Source organism: Tursiops truncatus, chromosome 13 (assembly GCF_011762595.2).
Source record: "Tursiops truncatus isolate mTurTru1 chromosome 13, mTurTru1.mat.Y, whole genome shotgun sequence".
Lineage (NCBI taxonomy): Eukaryota > Metazoa > Chordata > Mammalia > Artiodactyla > Delphinidae > Tursiops > Tursiops truncatus.
In genome coordinates this window covers 25,397,393-25,422,526 of record NC_047046.1, presented here as the reverse complement: position 1 = coordinate 25,422,526, position 25,134 = coordinate 25,397,393, and the positions used below count along the sequence as shown (strand labels likewise).

The 25,134-nt window shown below is 56.7% G+C and overlaps 4 protein-coding genes and 1 pseudogene across 8 annotated transcripts; 1 reads left to right on the top strand and 4 right to left on the bottom strand.

The window, feature by feature from the left end:
• Window positions 1-6,106: 6,106 nt before the first annotated feature.
• Window positions 6,107-11,321, bottom strand: ZNF70 (zinc finger protein 70). 5 transcript variants are annotated; one of them, XM_073790373.1, is made up of 3 exons: window positions 11,171-11,320; window positions 8,489-8,668; window positions 6,107-7,783 (listed from the first exon to the last, which is right to left on the bottom strand). In XM_073790373.1, the coding sequence occupies exon 3, from the start codon at window positions 7,718-7,720 to the stop codon at window positions 6,386-6,388; it is 1,335 nt and encodes a 444-aa protein (XP_073646474.1). In that variant the 5' UTR covers window positions 7,721-7,783; window positions 8,489-8,668; window positions 11,171-11,320; the 3' UTR covers window positions 6,107-6,385. The 5 variants fall into 5 exon arrangements, with proteins under 5 accessions (XP_073646474.1, XP_019781735.1, XP_033693238.1 ...); XM_019926176.3 differs by lacking the exon at window positions 11,171-11,320 and adding an exon at window positions 10,771-10,941; XM_033837347.2 differs by lacking the exon at window positions 8,489-8,668 and having other exon boundaries at window positions 11,171-11,321.
• Window positions 11,322-12,322: 1,001 nt separating this feature from the next.
• VPREB3 (V-set pre-B cell surrogate light chain 3) lies at window positions 12,323-17,441 on the bottom strand. Its single transcript, XM_019926177.3, has 2 exons — window positions 13,716-17,441; window positions 12,323-12,966 (listed from the first exon to the last, which is right to left on the bottom strand). The coding sequence occupies exons 1-2, from the start codon at window positions 13,762-13,764 to the stop codon at window positions 12,650-12,652; spliced, it is 366 nt and encodes a 121-aa protein (XP_019781736.1). The 5' UTR covers window positions 13,765-17,441; the 3' UTR covers window positions 12,323-12,649.
• Window positions 17,442-17,576: 135 nt separating this feature from the next.
• C13H22orf15 (chromosome 13 C22orf15 homolog) lies at window positions 17,577-19,047 on the top strand. The gene is given in 7 exon segments (XM_033837917.1): window positions 17,577-17,601; window positions 18,203-18,289; window positions 18,381-18,414; window positions 18,416-18,516; window positions 18,750-18,824; window positions 18,906-18,931; window positions 18,934-19,047. Coding segments are annotated over 7 exon segments (462 nt in total).
• Window positions 19,048-19,886: 839 nt separating this feature from the next.
• Window positions 19,887-21,801, bottom strand: CHCHD10 (coiled-coil-helix-coiled-coil-helix domain containing 10). Its single transcript, XM_004318728.4, has 4 exons — window positions 21,642-21,801; window positions 21,172-21,391; window positions 20,182-20,329; window positions 19,887-20,083 (listed from the first exon to the last, which is right to left on the bottom strand). The coding sequence occupies exons 1-4, from the start codon at window positions 21,680-21,682 to the stop codon at window positions 20,064-20,066; spliced, it is 429 nt and encodes a 142-aa protein (XP_004318776.2). The 5' UTR covers window positions 21,683-21,801; the 3' UTR covers window positions 19,887-20,063.
• A 1,488-nt stretch (window positions 21,802-23,289) lies between these two features.
• LOC101323435 (histone H3.3A-like) lies at window positions 23,290-24,052 on the bottom strand (annotated as a pseudogene).
• Between the last annotated feature and the right edge of the window lie 1,082 nt (window positions 24,053-25,134).

Here is a 25,134-nt window from a genome sequence, read left to right as displayed (position 1 = left end):
TCCACTAACTGAAGTGCTGGCCTTGACCCTAAACTCAGCCTCCTTCCCCAGCTCTACTGCATCTGACACCCAGGACGCAGCACAGGGCTGGGGCAGGTTGGATCAGGGGGCCTGGCCCTCTCAGAATTGCTGACCCTGGGCGAGAACCCCACCGTCTTTGGCCCAGGCTCTTTCTACAGATGGGAAAGGGTCCCCTGAGGATGAAGGCCTGCTTGGAACACAGGAGCTCCTGGTGGGGAGGAGGTGTCCGATCATCGGGAAGCATCTTGACACCGGTTTCCATGGAAACCAGGGTGGGTGTTTGTGGAAGAGGCTGACCCCATCAGGCTGCAGGGCAGAAGGACCACTCTGGCTGAGGTGGAGAGAAAGGCTGGGGGTGGGTGGCCAGGAAGGGGGCCGTGCAGTGAGATGAGAGGAGGGGGTGGCATTAGGGACATTGTGGGCAGTACTTGGGGGGATAGGTGTATGAGAAGGTAAAGAAGGAGGGGTCTCCAGACCCTGGTTGTGATCAGCGAGACCAGAGGAAACAACGGGCGACAGAAAGAGGCTGAAGAGCGCGGCTGACACTCAGGAAGAAGCTGCCAGCTCACGAGGCAGTGCTGGTGGAGCGGGGGACGCAGCTGCCCATGACACCTGCAGGCCACTCCCCTCCAGGGCACAGCGGGTAGAAGGGAGGATGGCGGAAGTGAGGCCCACGTTGGGAATGCGGATGGGCCGCCGGCAGGAGGTAGAGGCTCCAGTTCATAAAACCCCATGAGGCCCCACCAGCCTCCAGGAGGGGAACTGGCCCCCTCACCACCTCCGACCACGTGCCCAGGACAGCTCTTCGCTCTGGGGGTGCCTGTGGTCCCGGGAGAAGAGCCATGCAGTGCTGCTGCTCCCTCTTCCAGATGAGGCCACGTGAGGATTATGTAGGGAGCGCATTCGTTTGTGGCTGCTCATGACCCCCTCTCAGTTCTGGGGTCCAGGAGCTGGAAGACCCAAGTGAGGGCTGGGGAGGACAGAGGTGCTCCTGTCATCTCTGCAAGAAGAGCTGGCCTGGCTGAGGGTGGCAGCACAGGGAGCAGGGATTGAAAGGTGTGGGGAGAGCCTTTCAAGCTGGTGCTCTGGACCCCAGAGGGCAGAGACCTCCCAGCGAGCAGGAGCCGAGGAAGGTGAGTGACAGAGGAAGATGCCCACCAGGGCAGATGGGGGCGGGGGGTGGGACATGGGAGGGTCTCCAGCACACGGCCCCACCGGCATCCTGGCCACTGGGAGAGCGTCTGGCCTGTGGTGCAGGAGGGATGGTCCATCTCAAGACACCGCACTCCACACTCCCCAGGCCACCTCCTGACTGGGTTTCCTGGTTATCAGATACTGAAGAGGGGGTTCCCCCAAAAGAAGGGGGGTGCCTTTCCCCACCCCCTGTAAGGTGGGTGTCAGTCGATGGCAAATACATCCAGACATGTGTGATGCTGGTGAGCATCCGCTTGGCCCCAAGAGCAGAGCGACTCTGAGCAGAGAGGCCATTTGGTTTCCACCTCGGCCCGTGGTGACTGAACCCACTGTGGCCTCTAAGAAGTCCCGGCAGCAGCAGGCTGGGGCTCCAGCATCACATCTGAACTGTTCCTCCCCGTGGCTGCCGGTAGATCTGACACTAAACCACTGCACCTGTGGTAAACCACTGGCCTCCGGTTCCCACCTGCAACAGGAGTGGCCAGAGTGACCATCTTCTGGAGCCTCTGCCTCCACCACGGGAGGAGTCAGGGGAGAAAGGGGAAAGTTGAGGGGACCATCCTGGGACAGACAGGTGATGGGGAGAGGGGCACAAGATCAGGGTCCCCACCTCTCTTTCACATGACTGTGTGGGTTCCCTCAGGGAGGGTAGGCCTGACGTCTAGCTCTTTGCTGCACCGCATATTATTTCTAAGAAGTAAAGCACAATGTAGTGTTCTAAGTTATGTTGAACAAACTTTGGGATTAAGAAGAACAGAAAATCAAAGGAATATTTCACAATACTGAGAGCGTAATAATCACCTACACCTTCAGTTTTCCACACAGGTTTGCACTCCTTAGTCTTCCAAGCCCCACGAGGCTGTGAGGTAACATCATTCCTCCACATCACAGCCAAGGACACTGAAGCGAGAGGATGTGGCTGCAAGAGGGGCTCAGGACAGAGCCTGGCACTGATGAAGACCAGGAGGAGCAGGTGTGCCCAATGGCAGACCTCTAGTCTACCCAGAAGTGATGCTCTACACATGGATAATAACTCATAGAGACGGCGGTGGGGGGGGAGATGAGCATGACCTTTTGGGGTTAAATGAGTTAATATATATTAAAATATTAAGATGAAGATAATTTATGCCTTACTCTAAACAATAATGTTAATAATAGAACTTATATGAGAAGAATTACAGAAAGAATCAGAAAACAAAATCCAACAATTTGCTGTTTATAAGTTACAGATATATAGCGAAATATGTACACAAATTTTAAAAATAAAATGCCGAGCTAAATAAACTCTCATGCAAATGCAAATTCAAAAAAAGCAAGGGGCTTCCATTATGATATTTGGAAAAGAGAAGTTGAAGCTAGAAGCATTAAAAGAGGCAAAGAGGGCACTAAAAGGCACAGTTTTTCGATATGTCACTATTAAACATATATGCCCCAAACATGGTAATTACTTGATCATTTGTACCCTGCCTATTAAGAAGATAACTGCACGACTCACAAAGCAACAACATACATAAAAAAGAAACAGAAATTAAAGCAAAATAGAGATACGTAAAGAAAAAAACACAAAATCAGACTGTGATTTGACTAGGTAAATGAGTGTTCTTACCTACTTTGGGGTCACAGAGCCCTTCCAAAATGTAGTGAGTGCTACAGACCCCCCTCCCAGAATAATTTATGCACGCACATATCCACACAGCTTTGTTCAATGCCCGGCATCCATGACCTCTGAAACCCCTGCATGCTCATGGACTCCCAGGCAGTCCTTGGACCCCAGGTTAAGAACTCTGAAGTAAAGTTAGAGAGAGTATGGATTTGAATAAAGTAACATAAAAACTGATTTAACAAATAGAACTGATGGAGTAAAAACACGTTTCTTGAGGGTACACAAATGTCTTATAAAAACTGATAATATATTCAGGCCCAGAGAAGTTCTATGGACACTTAGAAATGCTGACACCACTATGTACCATAAGAAGTAAAAGCCATAACCTCAGCAGTCATCACTGGGAAATATTAAATTAATAATAACAGTAACAATAATAATAGTTGGGCCAAAGGGAAAGTCCTAAGGACAACAGCAAAAGACAACACATGTCAACATTACGGAGTGCAGAAAAAGCTCTCACTGTAAGAAAAAAATCATAGGCTAAAGTACCCCCATTTACTAGAAATATTAAAAATGATTAACTGTATCTAAATAATCTTAAGAAATGTAAAGTATTAAGTCAAAAAAAAAAAGAAAGAAAAGAGCAGAATACATGTACTTTGACAAACAATTCAATTAGTAAACAGAACCAAGAACTGGACCTTTGCAACACTCAACAACTAGAAGAAGGAAAAAATGTAAGACAATAAAACAAAAACAAACAACTAAACTCAAGGATGATTAAAATATTACCAAGATGATCTCTTATAACATCACACTGTTTGAGAACCTAAATAAATGAAAAGATTTAAAAATACAGGGCTTCCCTGGTGGCGCAATGGTTGAGTGTCTGCCTGCCGATGCAGGGGACGCAGGTTCGTGCCCTGGTCCAGGAAGATCCCACATGCCGCGGAGCGGCTGGGCCCGTGAACCATGGCCGCTGAGCCTGAGTGTCCGGAGCCTGTGTTCCGCAATGGGAGAGGCCACAACAGTGAGAGGCCCGTGTACCGCAAAAAATAAAAATAAAAAAAATTAAAAAATAAAAATACATAAGAAATCAGTGAAAGAATTTGAACTGAAAGAACAAGGTTCTGCTCACACTTCCTACAAAGAAAGTACCTGCCTGGTCTGACCATGGTTTTGTGAGAGTCTGTCAACCCTTCAGAAAGGGGGTCTTAATCTCCATGTTACATAGTCAAAAGGAAGAAAGGGGAATGTGGGGGAGGAAGAGAAAAAGTGCATATTCAAAAATGTGAGAACAGCATAAATGAGCTGAGAAGCTGGGCGTGAGTGGGGTGCATCTGGGCGTGGTGGGAACACCGAGACGCTTGCTCGCGCGGGTAACCCAGGCTGGCTAAAATGGGGGTTTACGTGCAGAAGACCCCTGAAGGTTGGTTTTAAGGAGAGTGGTGACATGTGCAAAGTGATGCCTGAAAAAAAAAATTTGGCTGGTGCACAGTGTGCAGGGACAGACATCAAAGGTAGGAAGCAGACAACTGGCAAGGCTGAGGCCAAATGCGGGGACAGCAGGGGGTGAGGAGGTAGATCTTGGGGGGATAATGTCCCACCTGCACTGAGCAGGGGTGTCAGTACTCTCACTGGTGACCGAAGACCATCCGTGCAGGCTGCCTGCAGACAGTGCCTGGCACTGCCCGGTCGGGCTGGTCCACCTGCTCATGCAGAGGCTCTGCTGGGGCCTGGAGAGCTGGTTCAATGCTCCACAGACTCACACAGCAGAGAGGAGCTGGACGGAGCCGATCTTCCCAGCCCAACAGACCTGTCGTTTTACCATCTCTGGCCTACCAAGTTCCACTTAAGAAGTAACCACTATGGCTTTCCCATTTTCATTCATCTAAACTATACACAGCTGCCCAGCTGAGCTTCTCATAAGCTGAAATAACTAGTGTGACCATGATGGGTTCGTGGGATTTCAGCCAGAGACTCAGAAAGCTTCAAAATAGCTCTGACTGCGAACTCCCCACACTAGCTCTGAGGAGCCCGGGGAGCCAGAACTAAAGATCCTCGTGGACACACAAAGGCCTGGGACAAACGCTTACCAACCAGCCAGACACGGCACTGCCTGAGCCCATCCCTGGGGTGGTGGGCAGAGATCTGAGACAGGATGGCCACCTTCAAGCTCTGCTCTGGACGATGCCATCTGGGAGATGCTGGGGCTGCCTGGGAGCCAGCATGGGCTCACAGCCTGCTATGCAGGGGAAACTTCTAATCACCTGGGGAGCTTTAAAAACATGCCACTGTCGGAGCCCCACCTCTGGGGATGCCCAACTGAACTGGTCAGGGCAGGACGCAGACAATGGTCCCCATTAAACAACCCCCAGTGGGGAGGACAGAGAGAAGGACAGGACGCAGACACACTGCCGCTGCGGGGATGGCGTGCAGGAAGTGTCCTGCCCAGGGCGCCGCACCCAGGACACAAGCTGGAGGGAGGGAGGGAGGGAAAGCCTGGCTGAAGGGGGGGGCCCTGCCATGTCGGGAACCAGACAGGGATGCACCTCCCCTGCAGGTGGGGCAGCGGTCACTGTGGGTCTCCATCCTCAATCGCCAGCCGACAAAGCACGTTCATGCGTGGTCCCACTCTGAACAGGAGCCTTGCGCCAGCCCTTAGGGGAATGTGGCCAGTCCCAGTATGCCCACCTCACGGAAGGGGTCACCAAGGTGAGGGAGGGGCCAGAACTGGAACTTGAACCCAGACCTGACCGAATCACCTTCTATCCCCTTGCACAGGAGGGTGGAGGGGAGGCTGCAAAGCACCGACCAGAGACGGGCCCCGATGATGTCCAAGGCACACTGTGGTTGGGGCCCTAGGTCTGGTGGAGGGTTACCCCCGGGTGGGCAGTGAGCCTTTGCCCGGGCTGAGCCAGAGCCAGGCTGCACCTTCTGCCGGCCTCCAGGACCACGCCTCCACCTCCTGGAAGAGCTGCCGGCCAGAACCGCCCTCAGCTAACCCACGTCAAGGGCTGAGAGAGCACAAGGGGGCCTTACCCCCACACCCAAGATGAGTCCTCCAGACCCTCCCTCTGCTCTGTCACCTGAGCTGGCCGTCCCCACCAGTGCCCGAGGTGGGCTGCTGACGCGTCTACTTTGGATCCATTTTCCTTCAGTTGATTGGACCGCGAACACGGTTACTTCTTCTAAAAGTGCCTGATGTTAGAGCTCATCTGACATTTTCATGGGTTTAACTCCACTTTCTCCCTCTGACGTTTATTCTTCTTCTGGATTCTGGAAAAAGCGAATAGAGGGCAAAACTAAACCCCATTGGGTCACAGGTGAGCACGAGACAACTGAGAGCCAGCTCTGCCCTGGTGCCCCGGCCCTTGGCCTCCCTCCCCACCCTACCCAGTCCCCCTGCTGGGCCAGGGCCGCAGACGGGGGGCCGGACCCTGCCACCAGGGTGGGCGGGCATTTCCAGGAGGCACTGGTCTGGGGAGGCGGGCAGGCCTCACAGATGAGCGGGGGGCCAGGCTCCAGCTGGCAGAGGCACGGGCCGTGGCACCAGCCCCTCCTCTAGAGCTTGTCCCCCGCATGGACCTTCTGGTGGCGGATGAGGTGCGAGCTGCCCCGGAAGGCCTTGCCGCAGCGGTTGCACTCGTAGGGCCTCTCCCGCGTGTGGGTCTTGTAGTGCTCGATGAGGGCCGAGCGGTGCCGGAAGGCCTTGCCGCACTCATTACACACGTAGGGCTTCCGGCCCGTGTGGATGCGCTGGTGCTGGATGAGGGCCGAGCTATGGCAGAAGGCCTTGCCGCACTGGCCACACTCGTAGGGCTTTTCGCCGGTGTGGATGCGCTGGTGCTCGATGAGTGAGGAGCTCTGGCTGAAGGCCTTGCCGCACTTGTGGCACTTGTAAGGCTTCTCGCCCGTGTGCGTCTTGCGGTGCTCGATGAGGTTGGAGCTCTGGCTGAAGGCCTTCCCGCACTCCTCGCATGCATACGGCTTCTTGCCTGTGTGGATCCTCTGGTGCCGGATGAGGTGGGACCGGTGGCAGAAGGCCTTCCCACAGAGCTCGCACTCGTGCGGTTTCTTCAGCGTGTGGATCTTCCGGTGCTGGCTCAGGCCCGAACTCTGGTTGAAGGATTTCCCGCACTCCTTACATTGATAGGGCTTCTCCCCGGTGTGGATGCGCTCGTGCTTCCGGAGGCTCGAGCTCCGACTGAAGTCCTTGCCGCACTCCCTGCACGCGTACGGCCTCTTCCCGGTGTGGGTCTTCTGGTGTTGCGCGAGTGCAGAGCTCTGGCGGAAGGCCTTGCCGCACTCCCTGCACTCGTAGGGCTTCTCCCCCGTGTGGATGGCCTGGTGCCGCAGCAGGTGCGAGCTCTGGCTGAAGGCCTTGCCGCACTCACAGCACTCGTAGGGCTTCTCCCCCGTGTGGATCACCAGGTGCCTGAGCAGGTGTGAGCTCTGGCTGAAGGCCTTGCCGCACTCGCGACACGCGTAGGGCTTGGCTGGCTGTGCAGTCCTGTGAGGCCCCTCGGGTCCCGAGTCCCCCCTGCCCGCCGTCTCCCCATCGGGCTTACCAGACGCTTCCTCGCTGTGGGTTATCTGGCACATACTCAGGTCTGATTTCTGGAGGAAGGTTGGGCTGGATGGCTCATCGTCCTGGGGTCTGTCTCCTGGGGGGATGCTCTGATGCTGGATGGGGCTTGAGCACAGACTGATATTCCCCTCATAATCGTCCTGCTCCCCCAGAGGGATCTCCTTGTAGATGACAGCCATCTGTGCTAAACCCCTTTCCTGAAGAAAAGGGTCCCCCGGGTCCTCCTCCAGGAAAAGGTTTGTCTGCATCTCCAACCCATCCTCAAACACGAAGGCCTCACCCAGCTTGGCTGCCGGGGGAATATCCATTGTGGGTCCGGGCTCACCCCTAGTGACTGTTTCTCTTTGGGACACACTTACTGCTCTCAGATTCTGAAAAGAAAACAAGAGACACTGTCAAGTCAGCAAGTCAAGCACCTAGTAGGTGCCAGAGTCTAAGGCAGATATAACCAAAGACACAATCCTGCCCTTGAGATGGTCCTTACTGAGTTAAGAGACAAGTCTGACTTACCAGAAACAACTGCAAGGAAGACAGACAGACAATGACACACTGTGGTGTCCAGACTCTAAAGGCTCAGGGTGTCCAGAAAGGTGGGCAAGGACAGGAAGTGGAGACATTCTGAAAAAGGGGCAAGACTCCAGCTACCAGAGGAGGTTGGGGCTGGGGTCTTGTTGGGAAAGAGAGCGCACACTCCTACGGTCGGTCGGCTGCAGGCCTCCAGCCCAGAGCCCCAGCCAGAGCCCTGGGAGTCAGCCCTTCTCATTCCCGCCGGCACACCCCGTCCTGTCCACTTCCCGTTTTTACTGAAGGGGTCTCTCCCTCTCTCCTCGCTGCCACTGGGCAGCTCAGGCCTCCGTGTGACTCACCTCCCCGCTGGCTGCCTACCTCCAGCTTCCCCCCTCCCCCCAGCCCGTTCTCTACGTGGATGCCAAGGTCAAACGCCCAAACACAGTCCTAATCGTGGCATCCCCCTTCTCAGGAGCTTGCAGCAGCCCAAGTCCTCCACACCCGGCCATGTGGCCCTGTCGCCTGCTTCTCCTTCCACACATCCCCAAACTTCCAGCTCCACCACTCACACATGCTGCTGTTTCTTCCTCCTGACTGGTCCCCACTCTTCTCACATGGCCACTTGCTCATCCTTCCAGACTCAGTTCAAATGTCCCCTCTTCCCTGCACCCTCAGACTCTGACAATCTTGGGCACGTGGCCTTGGTGACCGTGGAGCACGGGGCATATGTCCATCACAGCACTCACCACCTGGAAGGCAAATGTCATGGCAGGACTTTCCCCACCACCGCCTGCGAGCTCCCCAAGGGCAAGTCCGGGGCTCCGCCATATTGGAATCCCCAGCTCCCAGCACAGCCACTCAATCATTACACACACATTTATTGAATAAATAAATGATTGAATGGAGGAAAAGTTATTTGTGTTTGTGTTAGAACTGCTTACCACACTTTTTTTTTTAAAGGATTTTTTTTTTAATTTTTATTTATGTATTTATTTATTATTTTTGGCTGTGTTGGGTCTTCATTTCTGTGTGAGGGCTTTCTCTAGTTGCGGCGAGTGGGGGCCACTCTTCATTGCGGTGCGCAGGCCTCTCACTGTCGCGGCCTCTCTTGTTGCAGAGCACAGGCTCCAGACGCGCAGGCTCAGTAGTTGTGGCTCACGGGCCTAGTTGCTCCGCGGCATGTGGGATCTTCCCAGACCGGGGCTCGAACCCGTGTCCCCTGCATCGGCAGGCAGATTCTCAACCACTGCGCCACCAGGGAAGCCCCACACTTTTATTTTATTTTGCCAAAAGTACTCTTTATTCAAATAAGTCAATTACCTGGGAGATATGAATAAATGAAACATACAAAAGCAGAGCTGCTCCGGTCGAAGGGGGTATTTTCAGAGGGACAAGGAAGGAGGCTAGAACACCCCACTCAGCCCCCCAACCCACTGTGGGGGCCCAGAGGGAGCCCCGCAGGACCCCATCCACAAACTGCTATGCAACCTCCAGGGAAACTCTTCAGGTACCATAATGATGACAACTCGAGTTTATTGAGCAACTACTGTGTGCAAGGCACAGCTAGACCTTTTACAAGCATATCTCATGTACTCCTCAGGACTCCATACAAAGGTACTATCATCCTTACACTGAAGTCAGAGAGGAACTGCCTCAAAAAGACATACTAAATTAATCAGAATAGTCATGATGGAAATCATTCCTATTTAGAATTTTTTTTTTAATGAATTTTCAGCCAGTAGAAAGGCCAGGTGTGAAAAAAAGCACAGAACTGCAATATCCTCAAGAAGCCTGTGTCAGACTGCCCTGGTGGTGCAGTGGTTGAGAATCCACCTGCCAATGCAGGGGTCGTAGGTTCAAGCCCTGGTCCGGGAAGATCCCACATGCCGCGGAGCAACTAAGCCCATGTGCCACAACTACTGAAGCCCCCACGCCACAACTACTGAAGCGCGCGTGCCTAGAGCCCGTGCTCCGCAACAAAAGAAGCCACCGCCATGAGAGGTCAGTGCACCTCAACGAAGAGTAGCCCCCACTCGCGGCAACTAGAGAAAGCCCGTGCACAGCAACAAAGACCCAATGCAGCCATAAATAAATAAATAAATAAATTTATTTTTTTTTAAAAAAAGCCTGTTATCACTCCCACTCCTCTTCACAACCACAGTCTCCACTCCCCCCCGCCTCACCCGACCTCCTCAAACCGCACGTCCCATTTTCACCCTGGTCCACCCCTTCCCCATCTAGCTTAGACTACAGTGGGTCTAACTATGGGCATCACTTCAACCAGCTCGCTGACCAGCATCACATTCCTCACCTCCCTGCCCTGCCACTAACTACCCACCTCCTCTGCCAGCTCCTCCTAAGATGCTGAATGTTGCCAAGGAAAATCATACGACTGTGTCTGGCACGGAGACAAACTTCAAGTTTCCAATTTCAGCTGGGACTTCAGCTCCAGCATCTAATGACCTCCTTACAGCCAAGCCCTCTCTTCTGGGTCCTCACTTCCTCTCCCCTCTGGAAGGCCTCCCCAAGACATCCCTCTCAAAACCCTTCATTTCAGAGACTGCAAATTGGCACTCTGGGGATCCTGCCACAGACACATTGTGTTTGACTCTCAAAGAGTCAGGCTTTTCCTTTTTGTTTGCCTTAGCTGCCAATATTTAAAACTCAGTAGGTTTTCTCATGAAAAACTGGACGATGTGACAATACGAGCCCACCCTTCACTAACCCACGTTGCTGGCCAACCTACCCCACTCCCACGCCCCACTTCATCCCCTTGGTTTCTTTTCCCCCCCAAATTTTCATGCCCTCTGACCCCTCTTTCTCTGTATCTGGATATTGTGCCTCCACCCACCTGCTAAATCCTGGTGTTTCCGAGGTTCCCTCCTCGGGGGTTTTCCATTCCCACTATGTACCAGCTACACGCTGAAGTCTCCACTGTGTTGAAAAAGTTAGCGATACTTTATCTGTGACCAACGATGTTTTAAATATTTTGGGACCGAAAATCCAAAGGTCTGGAACCCCACACTTCCCACCTCTCTCTGGCCTTCCCCGGCTCCTCCTGCCTCCGTCACTCCATCCTTCTGAGACCCCCAGGGCCTGGGCACCCGGCCGACCCTCGGGCCAGTCAGGGCCTCCTGGCTGGAGGCCAGCGAGCGGCCGCGGATCCGCACCTGCTTCCACGGACGGGGGCCGCCCCCACCTACGCCACCGGAGGGAGAGGTGGCCACACTGGCTGCCGCGGAGCCACTCACCTAGGCCGGGGCGGGGCCGCTCACCTGAGCGGGGGCGGGGCCGCGGGCAAGCAGGGCGGGGCCGCACCTGAGGTGCTCCTGCCCGCGGCCGTGGCCTCGCTCGGCTGCGGCTGCTGACGCGGAGCCCGCGGCTGCCCGAGCGCCCGAGCCCCGCCCCCTCCCCCGGCACTTCCGGGACCGCTCTAGGCTGCGCGGAGGCCAGTGTCTCGCTGGTCCCGCCGCGCAGTACTTGTCTCCGCCTGGACGCCGGGATCCGGGTCGCAGGACTGGGGTCGGGAGGGGTCGTCCAGTCGACTCAGGGCTCCGGGCTGTCCCCGAGCGCGTCCCGGATGGGCGGGCGTTGGCGGGAGCGCAGAGGAGGAAACTGAGGCCGGGAGGGGCGGCCGGCTCCTGGGCACCTGTCCTGGGGGTGGGGCCGGCCAGAGGCCTTGAGGCGGCCGTGTCGCCGGGAGAAGGGCAGGTGCGCTCAGGGCTGCGGAGCCCGTTACCCCGCGCAGGCCCGGGGTCCTGCTGCAATTCCCCCTCCCTTCCTGGGGAGCTCTGGTCCTGCTTGCTCACCTCGTCCCCGCAGAGACAAATGAGGAGAGCCCGGAGAGGGCCCAGGAGATGGCTGGGAGCCTAGGCGGGACCCTCTGTGGACCCCACCTCTGCATCTGAGGGATGGCCTCCGTTCAGGTGGCGCCTCTTAGGGGAACCGGGAGGGAAGCGGGGTGTGTTCTTCAGCCCCCGACCCCCCTCCCAGAGCTCACTTCTGCTTCTGGTGGCAAGACTTGCCCCTCTACCCAAGGATGGCTGCTGCCCATTCTCCCCCTGCCATCTGCCCACCTGTCTTCAGCACCTTCCGTCCTGGCCCTCAGGTGCCTCCTAGCCCCATCCAGGAGTAGGCAGGGGCTCCTAGGGACCCAGTCCACTGACCCTGTGTGTGTTGGACCACAACCAGGCATGCAGAGCTGGGACCAGCAAGGGCTGGTTATTTTTTCTCTCACTCCAGCTCCTCCAGTCACAGGAAGGCAAGAGCCACCATTCTGAGCCCCCTGGAGGCTGGTAGGGAGGTGGGGCCCCACCCAAGGGTCTCAGGTGCTTCCCCTTCTGCAAAAATCCCCAGAATCCCTACCCCCACACTCCCAGACCAACCACAGTCACTTTTTCTTTTTATTTTTTTTATTGAGCTTTTTTTTTTTAACATCTTTATTGGGGTATAATTGCTTTACAATGGTGTGTTAGTTTCTGCTTTATAACGAAGTGAATCAGTTATACATATACATATGTTCCCATATCTCTTCCCTCTTGCGTCTCACAGTCACTTTTTCAGCCAGGATCTCATGGCCCTCAGAATAGTTACTGTTGACATGTTGATTATTAACCCATTTTACAAAGGAGGAAAATCAAGGCTCAGAGAAAGGGAGGGTCCCAAGGTCAGGAGCATAAGTGGGAGGCAGACGGGAGGCAGACAGAAGGCACTCATCCCACACCCCACCCCTAGGGTATGTAGCCCACGGAGCAGTAATAATCCGCAGCGTCTTCAGGCTGCACGGGGCTGATGGTCAGGATGCAGGCATTATGGGCTGCATCCGTGGCTGCCGAGAATCGGTCAGGGATGTCAGGGGGGCGGTGGTTGTCCTCTTCTGAGCGGTAGTGGAGGAGCAAGCGGGGGGCGCTGCCTGCCCGCTGCTGATACCAAGACACGCCGTAGTCCCCGACCGTGGCATAGCGGGGGCTGAGCATGCAGGAGAGTTGGGCCACTTGGCCTGGGAAGACCAGCAGTGTGTCCGGCTGGGTGAGGGTTGGCTGGGAGGCTGAGAGAGACAGACACACTCAGGTCTTGCCTGGGCCCCTTCCTTCCTGCCCCTGCCCCACGAAGTCTTGGTCAGACTCCCAGGAGAATCCTCTCCCAAAAGCTGACAGCCCGGTGCCATGGGATCGTCACTGGGTGGGGCACAGAGCTGGCGACCCCTAAGCCCCCATTAGTGTCATGTTCCCAAGGAGCCATGTTCAGCTAAGGATCTAGAGTTCAGAGGGTGTGCTGGTGGTCTCTGGGCTGCCCACCCTCGTCCCTTGCCCTTCAGACCCCTATCACTTTGGTCACACTGGCTTGTCCAAACCCTGGCTACAGACTGATGACCCCCCAAGAAGCCTCCTGAGCTGTTACTACCCATTGGCTCAGCCTCCGGCCACTGGCTGCTGAAGAACCTTCTCAGGGTTAGCTTGTCCCTGAGGCCCTGTGGGGTAGGAACCAGCCCACACCAGCTTCCCCTCTGAAAAACTCAAAAGGTGATGAGTCTCTGAGACCCCCAAGAGTCAGAGTCCAAAGGGACCCTAGCAATCTGGTCATTCACAAATGGGGAAACTGAGGCCCACATAGAGAAGTGACTTGCCTCAAGTCTGGGGCAGGGCCACCTGTGGCCGGTTCTCCTCTCCACCTCAAGGACCCTTCCAAAACCTTCCCCACTGACCACATGGATTTGCTTCCTTACAGGGGGCTTCCAGAGCCAGTGTGCTGTTTCCCACTCCACCCCTGGGTGAGCAAGGCCCAGGGAGGGCTCACCTGCTAGGAGGACCCCAGTCAGAAGGAGGGCCAGATGCTGCCAGGCCATGGCCAGAGGCAGGGAGGCAGGTGGGAGTCGCTTGTTGGGCTTGCGCTGGGCGTGCTCCAGGTGCTTCAGGGCACACTGGGGAGGCTGCTGGACCACGACAGGGCATGCAAATCAGCCCACTGACACGGTGGGAGGGTGGTGCTGGGGCCCAGCAGCCAGACCTTATCTTCCCAAACGTCAGCATCCCAGCCGCACAGGGCCTTCTTGAGAACAGAAGCCCGGAAATCCACATGTGCAGTTAGAGCAGGTGGCTGCTCTTCACTGAGGTATAACTCATACGGTCAAGTGCACAAATCTTACATGTATGGCTCAATGATTTTATATATATATATCCCTGCAGCCTCTACCCAGACCAAGATTTAGAACATTTCCATCACCCCAGAAGGCTCCCTCATTCGCCTCCCCTGCCAGTAACACCCTCTTAGCCCCCAACAGTAACCAAGTGGGACTCTGTGGTTAATCAGTTTTGCTGTAGAACGTCAGCTATAAATGGAGTGATAGTGTGTCCTCTTTTGTTTCTGCTTCTTTTGTTAAACATTGTGAGTCATCCGTGTGTGCAGCAATGTTTAATTCGTTGTCACAGCTGTGTGTAAGCCACTGTGTGGATAGCCACAGTTAGTTTATCCATCTCCTGTTACTAGCCATTCGGGTGCTTTCATCTTTGGCTATTTCAAGGAGAACTGCTGCGAGCATTCCTGCCTGTGTCGGTGGTGCACCTGAGCTCTGGTTTCTGCTGGACAGACACCCAGGACAGGGAACGTTTCCGTTTAGTGTTGTGTTTTTTTTGGCCGCATCGCACCACGCAGCATGCGGGATCTTAGTTCCCCAACCAGGGATCGAACCCGTGCTCCCTGCAGTGGAAGCGCAGAGTCCTAACCACTGGGCCACCAGGGAAGTCCCCTTTCTGTTTAGTTTTAGTAGATACCACCAGGGTTCCCGACATGGTTGTGCCTATCTGCACTCCTGTTGTGGGCAAGAGAGTTTGCCAAACCGAGGGGAGCTGACTTTGGTTGGGATTCAACCGGCGTTGGGATTCAAACCTGAATCCCAGATCCTCCTCCTCTTGACTGCACAACTTCAGCCAAGTTCCCCTCTCTGTGCCTCAGTTTCCTCATCTGGAAACAAAAGACGAGCATTGTGCCAGTCCAAGTGTTGTGAAGATGCAAAGATAGGACTTTGTGGGAGTTCCTTGGTTGCCTAGTGGTTAGGATTCTGGGCTTTCATTGCGTGGCCTGGGTTCAACCCCTGGTAAGGGAACTGAGATCCCACAAGCTGCATGTTGCAGCCAGAAAAAAAAAAGAAAAACAAAAACAAAAACATAGATAGGACTTTGTGTGTATTAATCATGCCTTTTATATTCTCTATCCTGATGCTTTGACATCTGGGGCCTTGCTGACCTTGGAGGGACAGGCCTTCCCAGGGTCAGCCAGTTCCTAGAGACAGTAACACTTTTCAAATGCAAACCAACCATTCCTGAGTCCACACTCCCCTGACCACCTCCCCTACGGGGCTCTCTCATTGGGCCACTGCCCTCCTGCCCTGTCACCCAGGACAAGTAAGTACCAGACAACCAGGGACGGTTCCTGTGCCCCAGAGCATGAAGTTATTCCAAACAGCCAACCCTGAGCCTGCTCACCCCACCTTACTGTTCCTTCCCTCAGAAACCACGATAGAGGCTCCCGCCCAGAGTTCCCCCTCTCTCTCTGCCTCCTGACCAGCCCTGGTGCTTTCCCATGTGGCCTCCCGCACCATGGGGTGTCATGCCTCCTCCACTTGGGAACTGTAACAAACCAGCTTCTCAATGGCAATCATCTCCTGATCTGCTGGCCTTACCAAATACCTAAAAAATAATAAAACAAGTTAAAGCAGTGTGCTCTCATTACTTTGTAGCCTTGAGAGCTCGCTTGGGGAAGGTTACAAAGCTCCCACTGTGGGTCCCACTCCAGTCCTAACACCTCCTTAGAGCACCTCCATGACACTCAAGACAAAAGATCCCTCCTCAGTGGCACTAAAGACAAACCCCTCGGAAAAGAGGGGTGGTCATTGGAGCTGAGGGTCCAGGCCGGGAGTTCCATTCCTTCCAGAATCTGGCTGCAGCCACTCCTGGGCTGTGTTCTGCAGGACACGGGTCCCCAGATTTTGGAAGAAAGTGCCCTGCCTGTAAGTTTGGGAAACGCTGCCCCAGGGCTTTCCCCAGTGCTGCCTCTGAGCGCCTGCTGCAGGCTGAGCACCCAGGTAGCACTCAAAAGGGTTAATTGCGTTCCGTCCTCACGCTAACTTGCCCGTGGTGCTGTGAGCAGTGCGAGTGGTGCCGTGAGCGGTGCCTCTCACTGCTTTACAGGTGTGAGCACTGAGGCAAGTCCTGTCCAGAGGCAGAGTGATGCTGATGAGCTGCGGGGAGGATCTGGGCCTCCTCCTGCCTCCTGCCTTGAGCTCTGCCTGCAGAGGGTGGATGAATAGTGTAATCACCGGGGAGCAGTGGCAGGGCAGCTAAGAAGGAGGTATCCTGACCCGCCATGAGTCCAGAGGCCCAACCACAACCAGACGGAAAGAGGGGCAATGCAAACGCTGCCCACGCTGGAAAACAATGGCAGTTTCTTACAAAGTTAAACATACTCTCCCCAGAGGACCCAGCAATCCCTCTTGCTGAGGTTTACAGTAGAGAAATGGAAACGTCTCTTCACCCAGAGACCTGCTGGTGAGTGTCTGTACTGGCTTTACTCATAATCACCCAAAACGGGAAACAATCCAAACAGCAGCAGGTGAGTGGATCCACAGACCGCGGCACCTCCAGGCAGTGGGACCCTCCCGGGTGATGAAAGGAAGGACCCATTGACACCGGTTGACTACCCCGTGAATCCTGCACGCATGGAGCTAGGTGAAAGCAGCCGCACCTGAAAGGCTCCGCACTGTCTGCTGCTTCCCTCTCTGGGACGCGACAGTCTGGAAGAGGTGGGGGCAGGGAACACTGCAGCGCTTGCCAGGGGCTGGGGTGACCACAAAGGGGCATGAAGGAATTTGGGAGAGTGATGGAAATGTTGTGTATCCAGACTGGTGGTGGTTCTGTGAGACTTGTCACAACTGGAAAACACTCAAAAGTGTTTTGTTCACTCAAAAGTGAATTTTACTGTCTGTAAACCATAACTCAATAAACTTGACTAAGAAAGGAAAGAAACAAGGACAGAAGAGAGGGAGGCTGGGAGTGAGCCCAGGGCAGGGGGCCTTGAGTTGATAGGGAGCCTGTGAGGTTGGTGAGGATCCCGCTTCTGCTACAGCCACGCCAGCACCCCACCCCTAGGAATCTCCCCTGCTTTCAGCCTGGAAGCTCTGTCTCTACTGGTGAGGGGATGTGGTCTCTGGACATCCCTGGGCGCTGAGGCTCCAGCCCCCACTAGAGCCCTGCGTCAGGGAATGTCCGGACCCTCCCCAGAGCCCGTTACCGGGATACTGGGGGGAAGGCATTTCCTGCCTAGACCTCTTGGCAGCTCCCACTCCCATGGAGACCAGCTTGGAAGCTGGGAGGACCTGAGTCTTCTCTGTACTCTGATCTAGCTAGCGGGAGGAAGAGGAGGCCAAGTCTCCTGGACTAGCTGCAAGGACCCCCCTGGGCTGGTGGAGCCCAGCCCCAAGGGCAGCTGAGCGGGGAGCTGCACTTGGACCTACCCACCCACCCATCACTCCCCCATTCCAGACACACACATCTCCCGCAGGGCGCCACATGGGGTAGATCTCAGCCCCAGCTCCTTCCTTAGTTAGGAAGTTGGGGGTTGGGGGATCAAAGCCCCCACATCTGTCTCCTCCCCCCTGCAGCCATGTTTATCACGGTGATGTCTGGAGGTAAGGGGGGTCCCCTGTCCCGGAAGACTGGTGGGGGTACATTCCCTCTGCCTTGAGGGAGAGTGGGGAGGTGGCGTGGGGAAGGGGTACACATGGGAAGGGATGGGAGCGTCCGCGGAGAGTCCCTTGAGGGGAAACCCCGGCTGGGTCCTGGGAAATGCATGTGGGCTCCTCTAGGAGCACACGGGCCACGCAGCCACCAAGCCGCTGCCGTGGAGCAAATGCTCAAACTGCTCCATCCCTTAGCTGGTCAGTGGTCCTCCAGCTTCTGGGGGCATGAGGCACCTAAAGCTCTAGCCCCAGCTGCAGATTCCTGACCTTCTGGTGGAGGCGGGGCTGGTGCGGGGTAGGGGGTGAGGGGCTGTCAGGTGCCCGAGGTGGGGCTGAAGTGGGAGGGGAGGGTCGCGTGAGAAAGACAGAAGTTGTGCACCCCGGTCACCGACATCTTGGGAGATGGAAGGGGGTACGTTCCTAATCTCATAGCCCCTAATCTCATAGCCCCATTCCCTGCTCTGTAGGGAAGAGACGGGAGGGAGGCAGAGGGTCCCAGTTTGGGGGGAGTAGAGGGTGCCATTCGTTCACCTCTGCTCCTCTCCCACAGCTGGCTGCTGGGAGCTGGTGAACCCCTGGTGCAGCCTGGTGCTCCTCATCACCCACCTGAGGCAGAGGGGGCAGGTGCCCCCAGATGGTGAGGGGGCAGGGAGGGGTGCTGGGAGAACCTCTGAGGGCCCCCAGGTAGGGATTCCAGCCCTGCCCTGCCTCCCTCTCTGCTCCCCCAGTGGCCATAGCCCTCCTGGCTGAGGATGGGCACCTGGAACCTGGCTGAGGGACTGGAGGAGGGGCCTTCCCTGGCGCCCTCCATGGGCAGCCCCCTGCTGCAGGAGCGTGGGATCTATGTCCTAGTGCAGATCATCAGTAAGTGGGGCCCCAGATTCCCCCTGTGCGGCTATGCTGGAATATAAGATGGGGAAGAGCAGCCACAGACCACCCAAGCCCTGCCGAGCCCCTGCTTTGGCCAGGACCTAGCCCTGAACTTCCCATCCAATGCCCTGTCCTGACCCCACTGTGGGCCAGCAAACAGGTCCAGAGTGAGAGGTGGGGGTGTGGACCACCAGGCCAGCCAGGAATCAGCCTTCTTCCCTCCGCAGAGGGTGAGGGCGGGGCCCCCACCTGCTATGAGTCCCTCCTGGAGAACCTGGATGAGCGGTGTCCAGAGCTGGCAGGTGAGTGTCACAGGAGAGCCCCAGGGGGAGGATGTGCCTTCCCACCAGTCCCCCACAGGCAGGGCTTCTGGGGCCTTCCAGAGGAGCTGCGCTGGCTGTCGGGCCTTCCCCTCCCCCGGGCGATGGCTGGAGAAGGCGTGCCGGCACTCTGCGTGGCCACCAGGAGCAAGGCCCTCCTTCACGGCCCCGAAGGGTGGGCTTCCTGCTGCCTGGGACCCACTAGCTGGGGCCGAGAGCCAGGTAAGGAGGAGACATGGATCCCTGGGGGGATGCTCATACCCAGATATGGGACCCCTTCCCAGGGGACAGATGTGTGTGCTGAGAGGTGGACCCCAATGCCAACCCCCTCAGAGACACACATACACCCACACGATGGAAGACACTATATCCAGCGACAGGTCCCCACCATCCCGCTGGAGGCTAAATGCCTGCACAAGGGCGGGGAGATGTGGAATAGGGCCTGGCACACCGTAGGTGCTCAGTGCAGAGCTGCTGAATGAACTCAGTGAAGGCAGCAGCACAGAGTGTGTGATGGCGTCTGAAGGGCCAGCACCTCTGTTCCGGCAGGCCCCGTGACCTGGCACATCACGGCCAAGTGGCCGAGCTGGACTCAGATCCAAGGGGGTTGGCCGTGACCTCTGCCTGGTGTGATCAGGTGCAAAGGCCCAGCAGTATTCCTCTTGCAGAATCTGGAATTTCTGGGAAATTGCAAGGTCACTGACAGAACATGAGGCCGCCGCGGGGCCCCTAAGGTGTGGGTGCGGAGAAAGGGATCCAGAGGCAGAGATGAGAAGGGTGGAGGGGCAGGGGTCCCTGAGAGGAGACAGCACGCTCCTCCAGGGATTCCAGCCCCAGGAGTCAGACGCCCTTGAGGCTTATGGTCACCTGCTAATGCCTCACCACCCAGTCTGGACTGCCCGAGGCTGTCAGATTACACAGGATTACAAGGTCACCCTCCCCACCCAGGACACCAGCTGAAGGTGAAGCAGCCCACTCCACAGTGGGACATCCATTCATCCTCCCCCACCCGCAGAAAGTCCAATGAGAGTGGACACAGCAGGCTCGGATCTAACATAAACTATTAATTGCACATTTTCGTCTTGGATCATCTGTGGGGTGAGAAACCCTCTCCTCACTCCCAGTCTCAGCTACGTGGGTACAATCTGATGTCATGGTCTTGCTGTCGGTGAAGGTGTGAAAGTGGCTGCAGGGCTGGCCCCTGAATCTGCACCGGTCTCTTCAGGGCAGGGAGATCAGACCTGCAGAGGGAGGGCCGGCACAGGTGGAGGTCAGGCCGAAGGTACAGGAGGAGAGACCACGCTCCCGCCCCAGCAGGGGTCAGGGCCTCCCAGCTCACCGTGGTTGTACTTGCACTGCTTCAGGGCCTCACTGAAGCCCTCACACAGGGTCAGGTCGCTCTGAGTGGTGGAGCAGTCCAGGAACTGCCTGATCTCATAGGCGCAGGGCCCCATCTGCTGGGGCTGCGGGGCAGCGCGGGCCGGGGCCTGAGGTTACAGCACAGGAAGCAGCAAGGTCAGCTTGGGGTTGGCACCCAGAAGAGGACTCCAGAGCCGGGGGTGCCAGCTGCCCCTCCTAACGCCCCCAGCCCTGCCAGGCCCAGCCTGCCCTGTGTAGCCTCAGCTGCTCCATCCCTGAAACAGGGTGAGCCCACAGCCCTCTCAAAGCCACCCAGTTGGTGCTGGTACAGACAGCATTCCCAGCTGCCTCATAACAGGTATGCTGGCAGGTGGGGGTGGGAGGTGAGAGAAGCTTCTAGAAAAGCCCAGTGCTCTGCTAGAGTATGAGCCCCACCCCCACAAGTTCTAGCACCTTCCTGCTCAGCAACACTGATCCTCATTACCCCCGACCCCACCACTAAGCCAGAATTTGGTTCAGGACTGGTGGGGTGCCCAGTGGGGGACAGGCCAGCAGGGAACAGATCCAGAGTCACTGGCTACCCTTCACCCTTGGGTGCAGGGGCTACAGGAAGGGTCTACCTGGGAGAGAGAACACGGACTCAGGAACTTCAACATCCCTCCCTTCTACTAGGTTTAGGTGACCTTGGGCCAGTCTCTGAGACCCTAAGGGCCTCAGTTTCCCCATCTTTAAAGGGCTGGTTGGTGTCTGTCCACGGGGTCTAGGGACCTTGGCGTCAGGGGAGGGGCAGGGAGAGCCGTCCTGTGACCAGAGACCAACAGCAGAGCGACTAATAGGACCCTTCTTGGGCACAGTCCCTGGCCGAGGCAGCTCTGGACACCCTGGACACTCCTCGCTGGACGTTCCAGCAGCTCCCCGCTCAGTGGCCTTGAGAGAAGGCGGCCTCAGTTTCCCCTGAACCCTTGCTCACCTGCTGGGCAGCAGCCTGGGCGGGCTCTGAGCTCCCCCCGCTCAAGGCTCCGGTCAGGGCGCTGCCCATGACGTGTCCCACAGCCGAGCCCACGGCCACTCCGGCGGCCGTGGTCGCCATCTGCGCCATCAGGCCGGGCTGGCCCGACGGGGCGGGGGCCGGGGCCACGGCCGAGGGCGGCGGGTGCGCGGGCGGATGGGCAGGGGGCGCGGCGCTGCGGCTGCGGGATGGGAAGAAGCTGGGTTAATCCCGGCCGGACTCCAGGCCGGCGGCCCCAGGGGCCCGCAGCTCCGGAGAGGCACCCTCTCCTCCTCCCGGAGGGTGGACGACCACCGTCTTAGACGCCTGATTGCGGTACATCCGCCCCTCCCCCGCCAAGATGGCGCAGCAGCCGCCAAGGTCACGCTGTCACGTCCTTGGGGGCCGCGCTTCCCCAGACCCCACCCTGCGGGCCCTCGTCCCGCTCCCACCTGGCTGCCCGGGCGCCCATGCTGCGGCTCCCCCGGGGCATGGTGGCGGCGGTGGGACCGGCTGAACCGAGTCGGAGACAGCAACGGTGACTGCTGCTCCGGTTCGGGGACGAAGGCGGCGGCGCCTGTCACGGCCGGCGCTGCTGGGCGGGGCCGGGGCGGGGCCGCGGGGACACGCCCCCGGCTGGAGGCTCGGGACCCGGGGCCAGGCTGCACCCTCGCGGGTCACCCGGCCTCTCCATCAGGCAGCACCCGTTGCCGGTGACCCTGCTCCCTCCCAGCTCCTGGCCCGAGCTATGTGCGCCCTGGGGACACGGGCCGCTGTCGCAGGGCGCCGAGGGCGTACGCAGGAGCGAAGCCTGGCCCTTCAAAGACCACCGCGGAGCTCTGGGAGTGGAGCTAGGGGCTCTCCCGCGCTCGGAAAGTGGGGCACCAGGAGGCCGGTCCCTGCTCCTCCCCCTCCTATCGGACCGGGCTCGCTGGCTCCGGCGTGGCCTCAGGGTCGCGGGTGGACTGGGCAGGGGAAGAAGCACCCACCCTCCGCGAAGGTCCCCAGAGCTCCCGCCAGGGGGCGTCCGGACCGCTCTCGGACTCCTTCCCGGCAAAATCACTGCGGGGCGCGGGCAGCCCCCGCTGGGGTGCGACGAGGCCCCCTGCGTGGCCCTCCACCCAACCCGACCCCCTGCCCCACGGATGCAGCGCCAGACCCCTACAGCGTTTATGCAGGGTGTCCCTCCCAAAGGCCGTAACCTAGAGGTGTTTGTGCGGGTTTGAATCCTGTGGCCTCGAATTTTACCACCTTGGTTCCAGGCCCAGGGCAGGGCAATGCCGAATTTAAGACGCTTCCCAGCCCTTCGGGAACTGGAGGTTTTCATAGCCTTTTATTGCTACCCTTAGCGGGGAGAGGTCCTGACCTCTTTACCACCCCATCATCACTGTCCCCTATGCCCGAGGGAGTCCTCCCAGCACCAGGACTGTGGGGAGGATGAAATCGCCCACAGCAAAATCGTGGGGGAGGGGTCCCAGGTGGGGAGAGGAGTCCCCTCTGTGAGGAAGGGGCAGAAGAGACGCAGGGGACATGGGCAGTGCCTGGCAGGCTCAGCATGTCTCTACTGTGTCCCAACCACACAGTCCTGTCAGCCAGCCTGGGAAGCAGGGCCCTCCCCTGACCCTCATCTGGGCCTGGGCCAAAATTTTCTCCTCTCTGCAGTAGGAGTGACCATTGGCCTCGAGGTGAGGGAAGCATGTGAAGGGTGGCTGCTCTCTCCTCATAGACATGCCAGGCCTGGTCCAGCCTCCACCGCTTTGCTCATGCAGCCACTGACCACTTGTTCCTATTGCCAAACTGGCCCTCCTAGGCTGATCAGGGTCCTCCTCCTGCAGGAAGCCCTCTGTGACCAGCCCAGCTTGCTGTAACCATGGCTCTCCACTGCAGCCTACAACGTGGGAGGTTGTTACTTGAGCTCCCATGACAGGTGGACTGTGGTTCCGCAAAGCAAGGCCATGCTCCCCTGGAGGCACTCAAGACCACTTAAGGTAGTTACACAAATATATATATATATATATTTTTTTTACACAAATATTTTTACTGTCTATATTTTCATGTGTATCGGAAAAAAACATACAATTAGCTCATCAAATCTATGAGTTTTTTCAAGTCATAACCAGTTTTATTGCAAAAGGACCCTGTACACATTTATCAATTCTAGTACCTTAATAGCTACCCAACAAGTCATTAACATACAGAAACATGCATCATGAGAAGCAAGAAATATCACCCATCCCTTCTACATACTAGCAACTTGTCACTCCTGAGCAACAGTGCTCACATCACTGAGATCTGTGAACAGTCACTTTTTGCATTCATCCTGAGTGAAAGACGGAATGAGTTAAGTACAAATGCAACATATTATAAACAATTTTTACAAAAAAAGTCACAAATTAAACAAAGTATTTTACAGAATTTACTACAAAACACCATAAAAACTGCCTTCACTTAAGCTCTCTCTCCCCGTATCCGGCGAGCCAACTGGATGTCTTTGGGCATGATGGTGACTCCCTTAGCGTGGATGGCACACAAATTACTATCTTCAAATAAACCCACCAGGTACACTTCACTAGCCTCCTGAAGCGCACCAATGGCGACACTCAGGAACCTCAAGTTGGTTTTGAAATCCTGGGCGATCTCCCTCACCAACCTCTGGAAAGGCAGCTTCCGGATCAGAAGCTCGGTGGATTTCTGGTAACAACGGATTTCTCGAAGCCCGAGTCCCGGGCCTGTAGCGATGAGGTTTTTTCACCCCGCCGGTAGAGGGGGCGCTTTTCCTGGCCGCTTTAGTGGCCAGCTGTTTGCGGGGCGCTTTGCCACCCGTGGACTTACGAGCAGGCTGCTTGGTTCGGGCCAATTTCTTTCACCCAATGCCTAAGTTCGCCGCTTCTCCGACAGCCGCACCGCTCCTGCTGCCCAATGAAGAGCCGCAGTCTCCGAACTAATGGAAGAAGCTCCTCCGACTAACGACCAAACCGCTCTGCGTTAAATTTATGACTTCTTGACCAATGTGGCTAAAATGAGGCTGAAGTAGGCATTTCAATTTTTAAAAGTAGATCACTTTAAAGAAAAAGATGGCAAACAGCCCAGGTAGTAAAAATCACTGCTGTCTTTCCTCTCCTTGCCCTCTAGGGGTCTCTGTAGAGCCTCTCTGGAGAAGCTGTGAAGGCTCCCCGGACTGGAACCCGGAGGGAGGACTGAGTCAGCCAGTGTCCCTCTCCTCCCCCTCCCCACACCGCCTCCCCCCTTCTTAGGCCCAGGACGGGTGCCCACAGCCTCACACTGAGGCAGCTCAGCACCCCGCCCGCCAGGACGGGAGCCACCGCCTGTGTCCTGGCTCCCCAGCATTGCCCATGATGGAGCGGATTGCCTGGCAAGCTGGTGAGGTCCCTGGTCATCACAGAGAGTATATGAGCCTGGAGGATCCCTTCCAGAGTGTGGTCATCACCCCCTCCTCTGATTCTCACCTACTTATCCTCGGTCTCAGGAAGCTGGGCCGGAGGGGGCCAGAGGAGCCTGTTAGTCCCTGACCAAGGGGCAGCCTGGGCCCCCAGTGCCCCACTCAGACACTGCCCCCCATGGCTTTCTGACCGTACCCTCCCTCCAGCTGGCCAGCTAGAGGGCCTTCTGACCCCTCTGCCTGCCTGCTGGTTTGGAAAAGCCTGATCTCGTCCCTCCCTCTTAGGGCTTCAGTTTCCCCATCTATAATTGTCTATGGTTCTGCGCCAAGCTGGGGTCCTGGCCAGCCGCCTCCATATGCCTCAGTTTCCTCTGGGGCACACTTTAATATCCCTTTCCTCACAGGGGCTATAGTGCCATCTTCCAGATGGATCAGCTGAGGCTCTGAGGAGTGGCAGAACTTGCCCGTGGGTACCGCCGCCTGTCACAGGCTAACAGGAGGTCAGAGGTCAGGCCCCCAGGGAGACCAGCTAGGGATGCGCCTTC

Coding starts and splice junctions, on each gene's coding strand:
- ZNF70 (XM_033837347.2), bottom strand. CDS start 7,720: ATGGATATTCCCCCGGCAGCCAAGCTGGGTGAGGCCTTCGTGTTTGAG.
- VPREB3 (XM_019926177.3), bottom strand. CDS start 13,764: ATGGCCTGGCAGCATCTGGCCCTCCTTCTGACTGGGGTCCTCCTAGCA. Junction 12,967..13,715: donor GACTGGGGTCCTCCTAGCAG/GTGAGCCCTCCC, acceptor TGTCTCTCTCAG/CCTCCCAGCCAACCCTCACC.
- CHCHD10 (XM_004318728.4), bottom strand. CDS start 21,682: ATGCCCCGGGGGAGCCGCAGCATGGGCGCCCGGGCAGCCAG. Junction 20,330..21,171: donor CCCAGGCTGCTGCCCAGCAG/GTGAGCAAGGGT, acceptor CTGTAACCTCAG/GCCCCGGCCCGCGCTGCCCC. Junction 20,084..20,181: donor GCAGTGCAAGTACAACCACG/GTGAGCTGGGAG, acceptor CTCCCTCTGCAG/GTCTGATCTCCCTGCCCTGA.